Raw genomic sequence first — 12,152 nt, 5'->3', positions numbered from 1 at the left:
AGCTGTTTAATGTTGATTAGACATTGGTTGAAAACAGGAAAGGAGAAATTAAGGAATTTCAAATAGAACAGAAGGAGAAATGTTCAAGATCTTGAAGGTCCTGTTAAGAAATTTAATGCAGCATCTAAATGCAATTGGGTGTGAGGGCTTTAAAGTGGTTAAACCAGAGACTGTTCAATTAGTTCTATGAATTTATTTCCCTCATGCACAATTCATAAATGTCTGGATTCTTATTTGTTTTGAAGGTTCATGGAAAAAAAATATTTTTGAAAGTTCACTGTTTAAATTATCTTTCCTTTCAATATTTCCAAGCATAAGCTGTTTTTGTATTGTCATACATGCTGGATTTTCTTCTTTATTCTTGAATAAAAAAATGAGTTTTGAGACTGGTTTGTATTCATTTGTGTTCAACCTTTTACACTGATACCCCAAAATAAAATCCATTGCAAAGCTTTAGAACAGGGACAACAACTCCAGAACTCGAGGGCCAGTATCCCTGGACCAAATAGCTGCTTGCCTCAGTGCAGTCAGCTTCTCCAGAGTCCTGCTAATGACTCAGGTGATGAAGCAGAGACACGTGTGAAGGAGGCAAGTGATTGCATCCCTAATATCTACAGGACAACCATGCACACTCACACATTCACAGCTAAGAATTTAGACAGAGGTTCAGTTTTGCTGAGGTAAATAAGATTGGGTTCACATGTATTGGCCCATCACTCCTCTCCCAATTTCTTTTTGTTGTTCTGCATGGAGTTTGCATGTTCTCCCTGTGCATGAATGGGTTCTCCGGCTTCCTCCCACAGTCCAAAACACGACAGGTTAATTGGTCTCTGTAAATTCTCCCGACGTGTGAGTGTGTGTGAATGGTTATTTGTCTTGTCTCTGTGTTGCCCTGATGTGGACCAGGGTTACCCCACCTCTTGCCTGAAACATTTGCTGGAGATAGGCACCAGCACCACTCCTGACCCCACTAGGGAGAAGGGTGTAAAGAAAATGGATGGATGGAAGTTACTTTAAGTCACAACTGCTCTCATAATCAATCATACTTATTGGCACAATGTTTCCCCCTCTTTGTCATGTTACAATTTTTCTGCGTTATCCCCTCTGCTTTTCTGTCATATCCTGGCCTTTGTAGCATGCAGCTCAGCGCTAGTAAGGCAAACCAAAAGCAGGATGTTGAGTGATTATACTTTGAAACACAACCACGTAAAGTATATTTTCCATGACTTTACCATTCTGGAATTGCCCTTCCATCTTTATTCCGATATCAAATGGCTCTGTTTCAGGATGACTATCAGCACCCTCTTCTGGATGGCGGCCAAACACTAAAGAAAGATCGAAGTGGATCGATTGGAACTAAATTTAATCCAGTAAACCATTAATTAACTGGAAGTGAATTCATTGTTCACAATCCCAGTCAGAAGACTTGAGGTTATATCACCACATCTACTATCAGCATGCATGTATGTTAAAGTTGAATAAAAACAGTAGATGGGGGAAAAAGTTATGTATTCAACAAAAGGTTTATGGACAATCTCTAATTTCAGCCTTATCTTTATTAGCAAGATTTCACTTCAAGAATTGACTGGAGGGAAGTATTTTAATAAATCAGCAAAAGGCGAGTAGAAATATCAGATAATTTCCATCTGTCCGTATGACAGTTACAGTTACTCTGATGCCATGACTGTGCTCACTGTTTTTTACTGTACCTTTTTATTGTACCTTCTTGGTACAATAAATGTTTAAGTATCAGTGGATGGAAAAAGCTGAAAATCTATAGAATCAGACAAGTTAACTTCAATTTACCATTTATTTGATTCGAATGCTGGGGGAAAAATACAAGACGGGATGCTTTAAATGTGCTCTTTTGTATTTTGTTGGATTCTTTTAAAACAATAGATCAGATGAACCCGACAGCTGTGTGTATGCTGATGTTAGTCTAGCCCTTTCCATCTTCACCCACTGTGCAATGAGCTCTGCTTCAGCCTTTCTGACTCTGATGACTGAGGCTGGATCAGAATCATTAGATCCTCTGCAAGAGAACAAAAATATTTGTTTTCATGCTGAACATTTCAACAAAGCAGAACAAACAGAGGAGCCAGCAGCTTGTGGAACCTCAGGTCCAGGTGATGAGCCCCTCCAGAAATGTTTAGCGCTACCAGCGATGAACTCAGCGACTTGCGCACCTGAACATCAGAGAGTTGATTAACTTCAACGTCAGACTTCACTGAAGGTTTCCTGCCTGAGTCACACTCACCCCTCCATTGGCCCATGGGTCCAGATCCCCATTGGAGAAGATTATGTTGCTTGCGGTGGAGAGGGCTGAACACAAGAGATCTTTAGAACAGGGTTTTACAAAGATGTATCTTTCTGAGGCCCCTGGGGACCAATCAGGGGCCTCAGAAAGATAGAAGGAAAATTAGGAAAAAAATGACATTTTTAATAAAATAAACACTTGTGCAGTTTTTGTGTGAAGGGTTAGTGGGGAGAGGGCTGTTTTATCAGTTTCCAAAACACAAATAACAAAACCTTGGAAAAGTGCACACAAATCAGACCGCAGGAAAGTTAAAATATGAAATAAACACTTTTTTATTTTTTATAAATGCAATATGTTTTTCTGTCATTAGTGTAAAATATAAGTTATTGAATATGGAGATAGAAGATAGAAATAGCCTTTACTGTCCACAGAGGAGAAATTCAGGAAAATGCTATTTGCCATGTTCATCTTTCTGATTGACTGCCAGGCAAATTTATCAAGTTGCTCCTGACAAGAAAAACTGTGGAGATAAAATTTGATGGGGATTAGGATAAAATATTTTCTAATCAAAATAGAAAATTTTGATTAGAAAATTTTGGTGGAAAATTTTATCAGGCAATGTATTCAACATCAGATTAATGATATAATATATCGGCAAACTTTTCCATCTAACAACTCATTGCCAACTAAAATCAGAAGGTACGCAGTAGAATTTATGCAAAATGTATCTAATTTTGCATAAGGAACCACTTAATTAATTTGTTAAATTAATTAAGCATTGAATTAGTAAATAAAAGCAAGAAAATAAATGTAAAATTCACTGTTTCTTTTCATATTTTGGGTTTGCATTAGAAGACGTAGAACTGTACCCAAAAGCTTTGAAAACCAAATTTTGGTAAAAAAAAAAAAATAACAAATAAATAAAAGAAAGAAAATAAATTTTGACTTTCTATTGATTTTGTGAACAAGATTAGAGCTTTTACTCTCTAGACAGAGCTGCATAACCCAAATGGTAGTGTGCATGTATTCTTCAGTCAGTAGAGAACACATGCACACTACCTACCATGTAGTGGAGAATACATACACCTGTGAAACCAAAGTAGAATCGGCTGGGGTCTGCAGGGTCTAAGAGCATCTGAGATTTACCGTCTCCCCAGAACTGGATTTGGAGCCAGCCTGGTCGAGGAACCACAGCCCAGCGCTTGGAGCAGTAGGCCTCTCGGTCCTTCTCAGTGAAGGCCATCGGAGGAAACATGTCTGTCACGTTGTTGCTCTCAAAGCACAGCTCCACCTCTGTGCAGGCCTGAACACAAGCAGGACAATCAAGCAGTGAGATTTATCAAAAAGTGTCACAGAAGCTGATTCTCAAAGTTGGAGCAGACTGTGAGCTGGTGGTGTGTGTGGGATCACTGGGTCATTCTGAACACACTGGAATCTGCAATTTACACCTAAATAAGCACAAGTTATCTGGATCCTGAACATTTTGTTTTTGTCAGTATAGATTTTAAATTTCATGTTTTCAGCAGTTTTAAACCAAGGTTCCTACTTTAGACTTCCAGATCTCTGAGTCCTGTCTGTTAAGAGATGGCTGACATAGAGAAATTGTGACAAATTTGTCACTGTCACTTTTATGTAATTTGTATCTTCTTCAGGAGGTTACAATTTTTTTTTTTTAAATAAACTGCACACAGCAATTACAGTGATCAATATTTATTGATGCTCTTGGAGACCAAGGTGCAGAGAAAAGATCTAAAGTAACAATCCTGACAATATTGTCAATATATCTGTAGATAAACTTTATTCATATCTTTTTAAAATGCCCTGAGACGAGATTTGTTGTGGTTATTTAAATAAACTTGACAGTCACTGAATTCATTCACACCACTAACACGTCTGGCCAACATGGAAGTAAAGGAATTGGTACCACATCTCCTAATATTTTCCATCAGCCCTGGGCTTCTGGTGTACCTGGTAGTCCCAGGCCAGGCTGTCCAAACCCAGTCCACATCCAGTCGGGTCAGCGCACTGCACATAGAGACTGTAGAGGTCAAAACAGGTCAGCGACCCAGTCGAGTTGTACACGATCCCTGCAGGTTGGAAGGCATCGGTTACTGAAGAGACATGGCTTCCTCACCTCCGTGTTCACTTGTTTTCGTTTCATTCCAAATTTTTTCAGAACCATTATGAGAATGTTTACAGACAATGAGAGGCACTATCACTGTTTGCTCCCTTATTTTTTTTTACAAGGTGCATTGTACTGACCATGAAGCTGACCACTACCCTCTAGTGCTTGCACCCAGTAAAGAGTGATGCATCCTTTCACCCATCAGCACTAGTTTCTGGGAAAATCTTTGCTCAAGCAATCGTCCAATCAGCAGCTGATTGGACGGTGCTGAACAGAAAGAGGACGATCAATCTTTGAGATTTATCACAAAGTGTCACAGAAGCAGAATATCTGGCTAACCTGCGGTGTCTCGGAGGTTAGCCAGCAGATCCAATCCTCTGAGCATGGTTCCACAGGCCACCTGGAGGAAAATAGAAAAAAAAAAAAATCACAGTTTCACACCAGTTCTGTAGCTTCACATAAACTAAACATGATGCCAACATCAGATATTCCAACTCACTGACTATTTCAGATATAAAAGACACAAACTACATAGATAGGTTTGCAGCAAATCTGAGACTCTGATTCTCTTCACAAAAAATTTCAGTGTCCATAAAACACAGCAAAACTGAAACCAATGGCAATTTATTTACAAGGCACTTTAAAAACAACTATTAACTGAACCAGAGTGCTGTACAGTATTCATAAAATCACAGATAAAACATAGAAGGTTAATAAGGTTCATTTGTCCAAACAATATAACTTGAATTTTATTTTGATTCAAGTGAAAAAAATAACTTCTGTTAAGCAATCTGTCAAAGACTGTAGGGAATCATCTTTATCATCCATTTCTTTAGGAGCAAGTATATTGTACATCATCTGGAAAGCAGTAAAGAAGACATTGAATTTCTTAAATGTGAGTCCAAAGGGCAGCAAGTATAATATGAACATGAAATACAGCCTAAGGCTGAACCTTAAGGGACCCCATAATTTAGATGTGCCACCACAGAACAGTGAAGGAGATGAACAGAAAAACTTCTGTTTTTCAAATATGATGAGAACAAATTTAACACTGTACCCTAAACACCAAAACAGTGCTGCAGTCAAAATAAAAGTATTGAATGCTCCACTTAAAATATAATAATGTCCCTCCATCCAAGAAGATGATTAAATACTCTAAGTATTTCTGTACTGTGATCACATTTAAAACCAGATTAGAGTTTCTAAGATATGTTTTAGTGGAATAATGTCTTAACTCCTTCTGTTTCAGAAACATTTTCAGATGACAATGAAGCTAAAAATCCTTAGTTGCCATTTGCGTATGAACATAATAAAATTAAATGAACATAAAATAAACACTATGAACATGTAATTATTTTAGGATTCTAGAAAAAAAATATTTTCTTGAATTTTGCAAGCATTTTGTAAAGGAAAACCTTCCAGTTTTCCACGTCTGCAGTTAAAGATACCAGAGTGGCTTCTTCAATCGTCACAATAATAAATATTAGGCATTTGTACCTCCTAAAAGCAGCATGTTGTGCCTGTGAAGCTGACCTTGACAGGGTTGGCGGGCATTTTGCCCATGAAGCTGGTGCTGTAAGGATAGTCCAGCATGGCCATCATGGTGAAGGCGTTCCTCAGCAGGCCGTAGAGCTGCTGGATGTCCTGAGGAGATGCTGGCGGCTTGCAGAGAGCAAATTCTGACTGGATGCCACTGTAATCTGGCACCAGCAGAATAACATGTCTTTATTCCAAATAATGACATGTTTTGTAACAAATAAAACTGTTAATTGTGTGTGTGGATGGGAAGAATTTGCTTTGTAAATTTTTCTGTGATTTTCAGAAAGTTGTTCATGGTGGAGCTCCTCACCTTGGCGATCAGCTAATTGCTTCAACAGATGGAAAGCTCCTCTCACAGCATCTCTGCATTCAGGGCTGATGTTCTCAAAGTCCTGTAAAGGAAAATATTAAATAAATAAAATTCACATTGAGAACCTCAAAGGTTGACATCCCAATTTTTAGTTCCTGGAGAAGAATCTTTGCTGAAATAAAAACTTTCAAAGAAAGAAAAACAAATTACATCAGGTTAAAAAATAAAAGGTTTTATTTTTAAAACGGTTTTAAAAAGGTTGACATTTAGTCTATAAATGTGCAAAGCTGGAAGAAAAGTACCCTCAGATATATATATATATAGAGAGAGAGAGTGAGAGAGAGACAGATATCTATATATATATCTCAGTCCAGAAATGTGAGAAAGATGAGTAACATGCCGGCTCAGACATCGCCCGGCCAAACAAGGTCTGCGTCAGGTGCTGGGGAACCAGAGCACCTTGATGACAAATGGGCTACTGGAACAAGACGGAAATGGGCGAGAGATGAAAATGTGGATCTGTTGGAATGCTACTACTCAAGTAACCCCAATCAGAGAGGTTATATGCAAAGACTGGAAAAGGAATGGTTACTTCGACATCCCCAGTCAACACTAAGTGCTAAACAACTAGTAGCTCAGTGTTCCAACATCCGCAAACGACAATTGCTGTCACAACTTGAGATTGATGAGGTACAACATAAATGCTACAGCAAAAAGGAGGAACCTGGATGTCATTACTGTGGGGACTTAACTACAAGTCCCCACCCAGAGAGGGGACATGCGGCCCTGATGAATGAATCAGAGCTGAGAGAGACTCATAACCCGAATGATAACCAAACCTCCTCAGCACAAATTACAAAATGAAAATGTGAATGCAGCAGAACGATCCCTACCAACACCATAACCATAACAGAAACCAATGAGCTGATCTACAACTCAGCATCAGTGATCCTTGAGATGCTTGGTTATAAGAGCAATACCCACCAAAAGACGGTTAGAGGTAACCAGGAGGGAAGTGAGCAGATGCTGTTGTGGGAGGCGTCTCACACAGTGGCTGATCTCTCTACAAGAGGACCGCAGCAACCTCCCTGAGCAAGTACCGGCAACCATCACTGTGACAGATGTCTAAGAAAGAGTCTCAGGTATGAAAAACTGGACAGCACCAGGGCTTGACATGATCCATGCCTACTGGCTAAAGAAACTCACTGCCCTCCATGAGCGACTGGCAGCCCAAATGAGCCAGCTGCTACAAAGTGGGATTCACCCTGAATGGTTAACTGATAAATACATATACATATATAAATATATATATATGTCTAGAAATGTGCAGTCCTTGGCACAGCCAAGATACTGCGCAGGACCCTCAAGCTCCTAGGTCTCTGGTAGAGGACCCGAGCTCAGAGGATAAGAACCACCCGCGGTGGGTGAGAAGGGAATTATATATATATATATATATATATATATATATATATATATATATATATATATATATATATATATATATATATATATGATATATATATATATATATATATATATATATATAGATATATATATATATAGAGAGAGAGAGAGAGAGAGAGAGAGAGAGAGACAGAGAGAGAGAGATATTATCTGTGGTTTATAGCTAAACTGAATTAAACCTGAACCCTCTGAGACTTAGTACCATTAACAGTAAACTACAACTGTGTAGCTGCAAGCAAAGCACCTCAATAGTTCAAAGCAAAGACTCGCTAGTTCAAAGCAAAGACTCTCCATATAAAATTGGCTGTCCCTGACAGAGAGCTCATGTTGGTGACTCACAGCTGTAACGTCTCTGAAAAACTGTGCACTGTCTCCGAGACCAGCAGTGGACAGGATGGGGGCACTGGCCGCCAAAGCACCAGCCACCATGTTGGGATACTTGAGTCTCATGTAGACGGACAACATTCCACCGTAGCTGCAGCAACAGGGTGAGAGGGGAAGATGTTATCTTCACAGTACCTGGTGAAAACCCCCCACCACTACTGCTATAGGTTTCACCTGCCACCAAACACAATAACAGGACAGTGTGAGGCTGCCAGCTGCTCCTTGAGCTCCCTGATCATGACGGCGTAGTCAGCAAGGGCCTGCTCCACCGTCAGCAGACCCACCTGAGGGATGTTGAAGGACTCTTTCCCAAACGGCAGAGATTGGCCGTAATATCTCTGAAAAAGACAACTACATGAGCATGAGAGAAATATTAAAAAATACATATTAGTTTTAAAAAAATCTTACGTCAGCAATAGAGACTGAAGAAAAAATTTACAGCTTTGATCACATTTACTGAAAACACAGAAAAGGCCTTAAATAAAACATTTTTCATCTGATGTTTAGTTTGAGGTGTGGAAGGTCAAGTTCACAAAGAGCAGACAGAAACAAAAGGATGGAGCACAGACTGCAGCCTCTTTTAGAGCCACTGGATGCATCAAACTCAGTGCTCCAACCCAAACCGCATGCGAACAGACGATATTCTCAGAATATGGCAGTAGTAAGTATTTAAAATGATTTAGACCGAAAGCAGAAATGAATATGACTTGATCAGTGCTGACTGTTTTTTTTTTTCTGTTTGTTGGGAACACTGATTTGTTTGCTTTGAGGTTGTTAATGGGTTTTGTAATTAGTGTTTATGTGGGATTTGTTATTGCCATGATAAACAAACAACACAGAAAAGAGTTTAACAATTATGATTATTAACTTGATCCTTAATTGATCAACATTATTCTTAATGTTGCTGATACCTAACCACCTGATGTTATATGTAAAAGAAAACTTCTCAGTTTACGAACATTTTCACATTTTTATTCAGAAGATGGATCATTTCATTTTTTTTTTTTTTTGTTGAGGCTCTTCATTATTTACTGGTTTTTAGTCTTTAATATCTGAATGTCTCTCTTATTGTTGTTATAACTGCATGATTTTATTTTGACAGCTGGTTTATGCTCACTGGTTAATATTTGGAATGCAGTTAAATAAGCTAAAGTTTTTAGAAAAAAAGGAGAAAAAAAAAAAAAAAAAACATCTGACAGCTGAAGTGTTCCAGCCTCTATCAGCAGCACACTGCTCACAGGGCCTGTCTGCATCCAGATCCTGTGTTTACTTTTGTGATGGTAGGAAAGAAAAAGATAAACAACTGATTATTATGAAGAGTTTCTGACCTCATATCTTCTTACCGTCCTATACACTGTAAATGATAACAAAAATAATCCTAATTGTTTCACCAGGACTTTTGTTCATATTTCTGATGAAAGGGGCTTTGTTCACACTGAATATATGCACTCAAATTAATAGTTAATTTAAACAGATAACCTTCTAAACCACACTGCTAAATGAACAAACCATATTACATAATGGACTTTATTAATCACAATCAATGTGACTACAATTATAAAAAGCAAGAAAACAGATTAGGTGTTTTTACAATTTAGTGTCCTAGCTGCAGGTGTGTGATAAGGTGTGTGAACTAAACTGGCCTGCACAGTTTGACTCATGGCAAATGAAGATCAGCTGACAAACTGACTTAAACTTTAAACATTTACTTCCCCTTTTTTCTCCTCACATGATTCACCAAATCTCCTCAGCCTGGCTGCCTCCACCACATTGGCGGTTCTTTTTGACAGTTTTTTCTTACATGTTCAGCAAATATGACCAATGCCTGCTGCTGAGCTGCCAGCTCTGTGATGAACCCAGAGTTCAGAGCAAACTCCCAGATGTTGCCTTCATTTCCGGTGTAGAAGAAGATGGGACCATAGGCTTTCTTCCAGTACTGGTCTGCAGCAGGGAACAACAGATTCATGTTAATCATCTGCTGATCAGTCCATACTATTTATTATAGGAAAGTCCCTCTACCTGTGATCAGGTATCGCTGGCTGAACGTCCCGTTGCCCATGATGTTAAAGTTGAAATGATCCAAAGTCTGGGTGAAGAACTTCTCAGTGAACTGGGGATCTGATGAACCTGCAGGCTTTGTGTCCTGGAGCAGTGAAATGAGCAGCACAGGTTAGTTAGAAAACCTAACATGATACACGTTAAATAACCCGCAGAGCAATGAATGTTTGGCCCATGAATGACTGATTTACAAAGTCATCGCCGAGATGAGGCGAAGCTGAGATTTCAAAACAGTTTCTTAACGTCACACAGAATGAAATGAAACATTACCTGGAAGTAAGTGTGTGAGAGGCCATGAAGAAGAACGTCAGAAAATATAGATATTGTCACTGTGAAAAGGATTAATCCAGCTCTCATGTTTCAGCGATACAATTACCAAAACACACACCGCGCTCACTTTTGCTTTTAACGTGACACAAGCCTGACCCAAACACTTCAGTCACATGAGTTCTGTCACGTGACTTTTGCGAAACACTGCGGTGCATTCAGGGACAGCTCGGTAGATCTGCTATACACCAGTTGATGGAGCGACTGTAGCCAGTCACACGACTAAATAAATAAATAAATAAATAAATAAATAAATAAATAAATAAGCAGGTCAACGCTCCTTAGAGCGTCCGCAGAATGAGGAGAAGATCAATTCAGAAGCAGCGCCTTGGCTGCATACCTAAAGTGAACAAGTGGCCCAGCGCTGGACGGTGAATTTATCTGTATCTGTTCCGTTTGTATTGTTACATAACATTTGATCATCTTTGGCATTAAAGCCTTGTTTTATACTTAACACGTTATTTCTCACTGTAAAACTGCCAAAGCTGGCAAAACGAACCTGGTTGTTGTATAGACTGATAAAGGGTGCACTACAATACTGTTTAATATGATATCCTTAAATAAAAATTTGCGCAAATGATTTCCTTCAGAAGTCACATATTTATTAAATAACCCTCAGTCAGTTTTCAGTACAAACCCTGCTTCTCTGGGTTTAAATAGTTTAGCACAATAAACTGTATCAGAAAGACCAAACACACACAGAACAGGGAAGTGTTAAACAGCCATCAACATCTGAACATAGGATGATAAGTAGAACATTAATCAGAAAAGCATTCACACAACCTGTTGTCATATAATGTAGCTACAGCTTCATTGGCACAGTTTGACAGAAGTTAGGCAGTCATACCCTGACACCACTGGGTCCTCTGACTCCCACTTGCAGGCATGGCAGGTGAATTGTCCTCTTGATAAATGGCACAGTCGTTGTTTCAGCAGGAACTGGTGAGTTGCCAGTTCCTGCTGGCAACTCACCAGTTACAAGATAAGCTCCAGTCATCCTATTTTCAAGTGCACTTTTGAGATGGCCACCACCACTTCTTGGACCTGATCGTGATTCTGTACCTTGAGGGGTTTAGGTCACAAAGGTCTACACCTCACATGTGCTCACTGATCTCTTTGACATCAGTCTCTGTGTAGTTAATTCTCATCTTTGTTTCTACTGTGAAAGTATTATTGTGTTTCTGGTGGACCAGCAGTTTCTCATCTTGTGTCGGACCATCATTTAGATTCTCCTTAGTTTTGAAGTGCACATCAAAGAAACTTTTCATCATAAACTTTTGCTGGTGGTAAAAGAGTGCTGAGTGAAAGGGAAAATCATCCTCTTTTCTCATTAACTGATCATATGCATTCAAAATCAGGCATGGAAAATGGCCTATCTTTCCCTTATAGTCCATGTCTAAGCCACCACTACAAAAATCAGTAAGTATTCCATCTTTCTCATAACTACATTGTTGTATACTTTGTCTGCCCATCACTAAGTCTAACAAATCTACACTCAAAATTATTATTAAAAACGAAGAAATTTGGAATTGGAAGAATATGGTATGTATTTAAATAAGCATACCTAGGTATTTTACCTAGGTATTGTCCCACCGGTCACTATTGTGACCGTCAACATGTTTACACATCCTGCTCACACACCAAAACAAGTTTTGTAAATACAAAGGTGTATATCATAACTGGATGCT

General features: G+C 39.0%; 1 protein-coding gene across 1 annotated transcript; it reads right to left on the bottom strand.

Moving 5' to 3' along the window:
* Positions 1 to 1,796: 1,796 nt before the first annotated feature.
* Positions 1,797 to 10,584, bottom strand: dpp7 (dipeptidyl-peptidase 7). Its single transcript, XM_055020572.1, has 13 exons — positions 10,408 to 10,584; positions 10,099 to 10,222; positions 9,881 to 10,020; positions 8,254 to 8,417; positions 8,035 to 8,170; positions 6,232 to 6,313; positions 5,916 to 6,082; positions 4,722 to 4,782; positions 4,226 to 4,344; positions 3,404 to 3,560; positions 2,258 to 2,322; positions 2,116 to 2,186; positions 1,797 to 2,032 (listed from the first exon to the last, which is right to left on the bottom strand). Exons 1-13 carry the CDS (start codon positions 10,492 to 10,494, stop codon positions 1,888 to 1,890), a joined length of 1,518 nt encoding a protein of 505 aa, XP_054876547.1. The 5' UTR covers positions 10,495 to 10,584; the 3' UTR covers positions 1,797 to 1,887.
* Positions 10,585 to 12,152: the final 1,568 nt, after the last annotated feature.

This window comes from Poeciliopsis prolifica, unplaced genomic scaffold (assembly GCF_027474105.1).
Source record: "Poeciliopsis prolifica strain line A6 unplaced genomic scaffold, Auburn_PproV2 SCAFFOLD068, whole genome shotgun sequence".
Taxonomy (NCBI): Eukaryota; Metazoa; Chordata; class Actinopteri; order Cyprinodontiformes; family Poeciliidae; genus Poeciliopsis; species Poeciliopsis prolifica.
The sequence above is the reverse complement of the archived record's forward strand: the minus strand, read 5'-3'. Positions and strand labels throughout refer to the sequence as shown.

Excerpts from the sequence above, each read along its gene's own strand:
- dpp7 (XM_055020572.1), bottom strand. The coding sequence starts at position 10,494 with ATGAGAGCTGGATTAATCCTTTTCACAGTGACAATATCTATATTTTCT. Across the intron at positions 10,223-10,407 it reads TCTCACACACTTACTTCCAG|GACACAAAGCCTGCAGGTTC; the intron begins GTAATGTTTCAT and ends TCACTGCTCCAG. Across the intron at positions 2,033-2,115 it reads GCTCATCACCTGGACCTGAG|AGGATCTAATGATTCTGATC; the intron begins GTTCCACAAGCT and ends GTTCTCTTGCAG.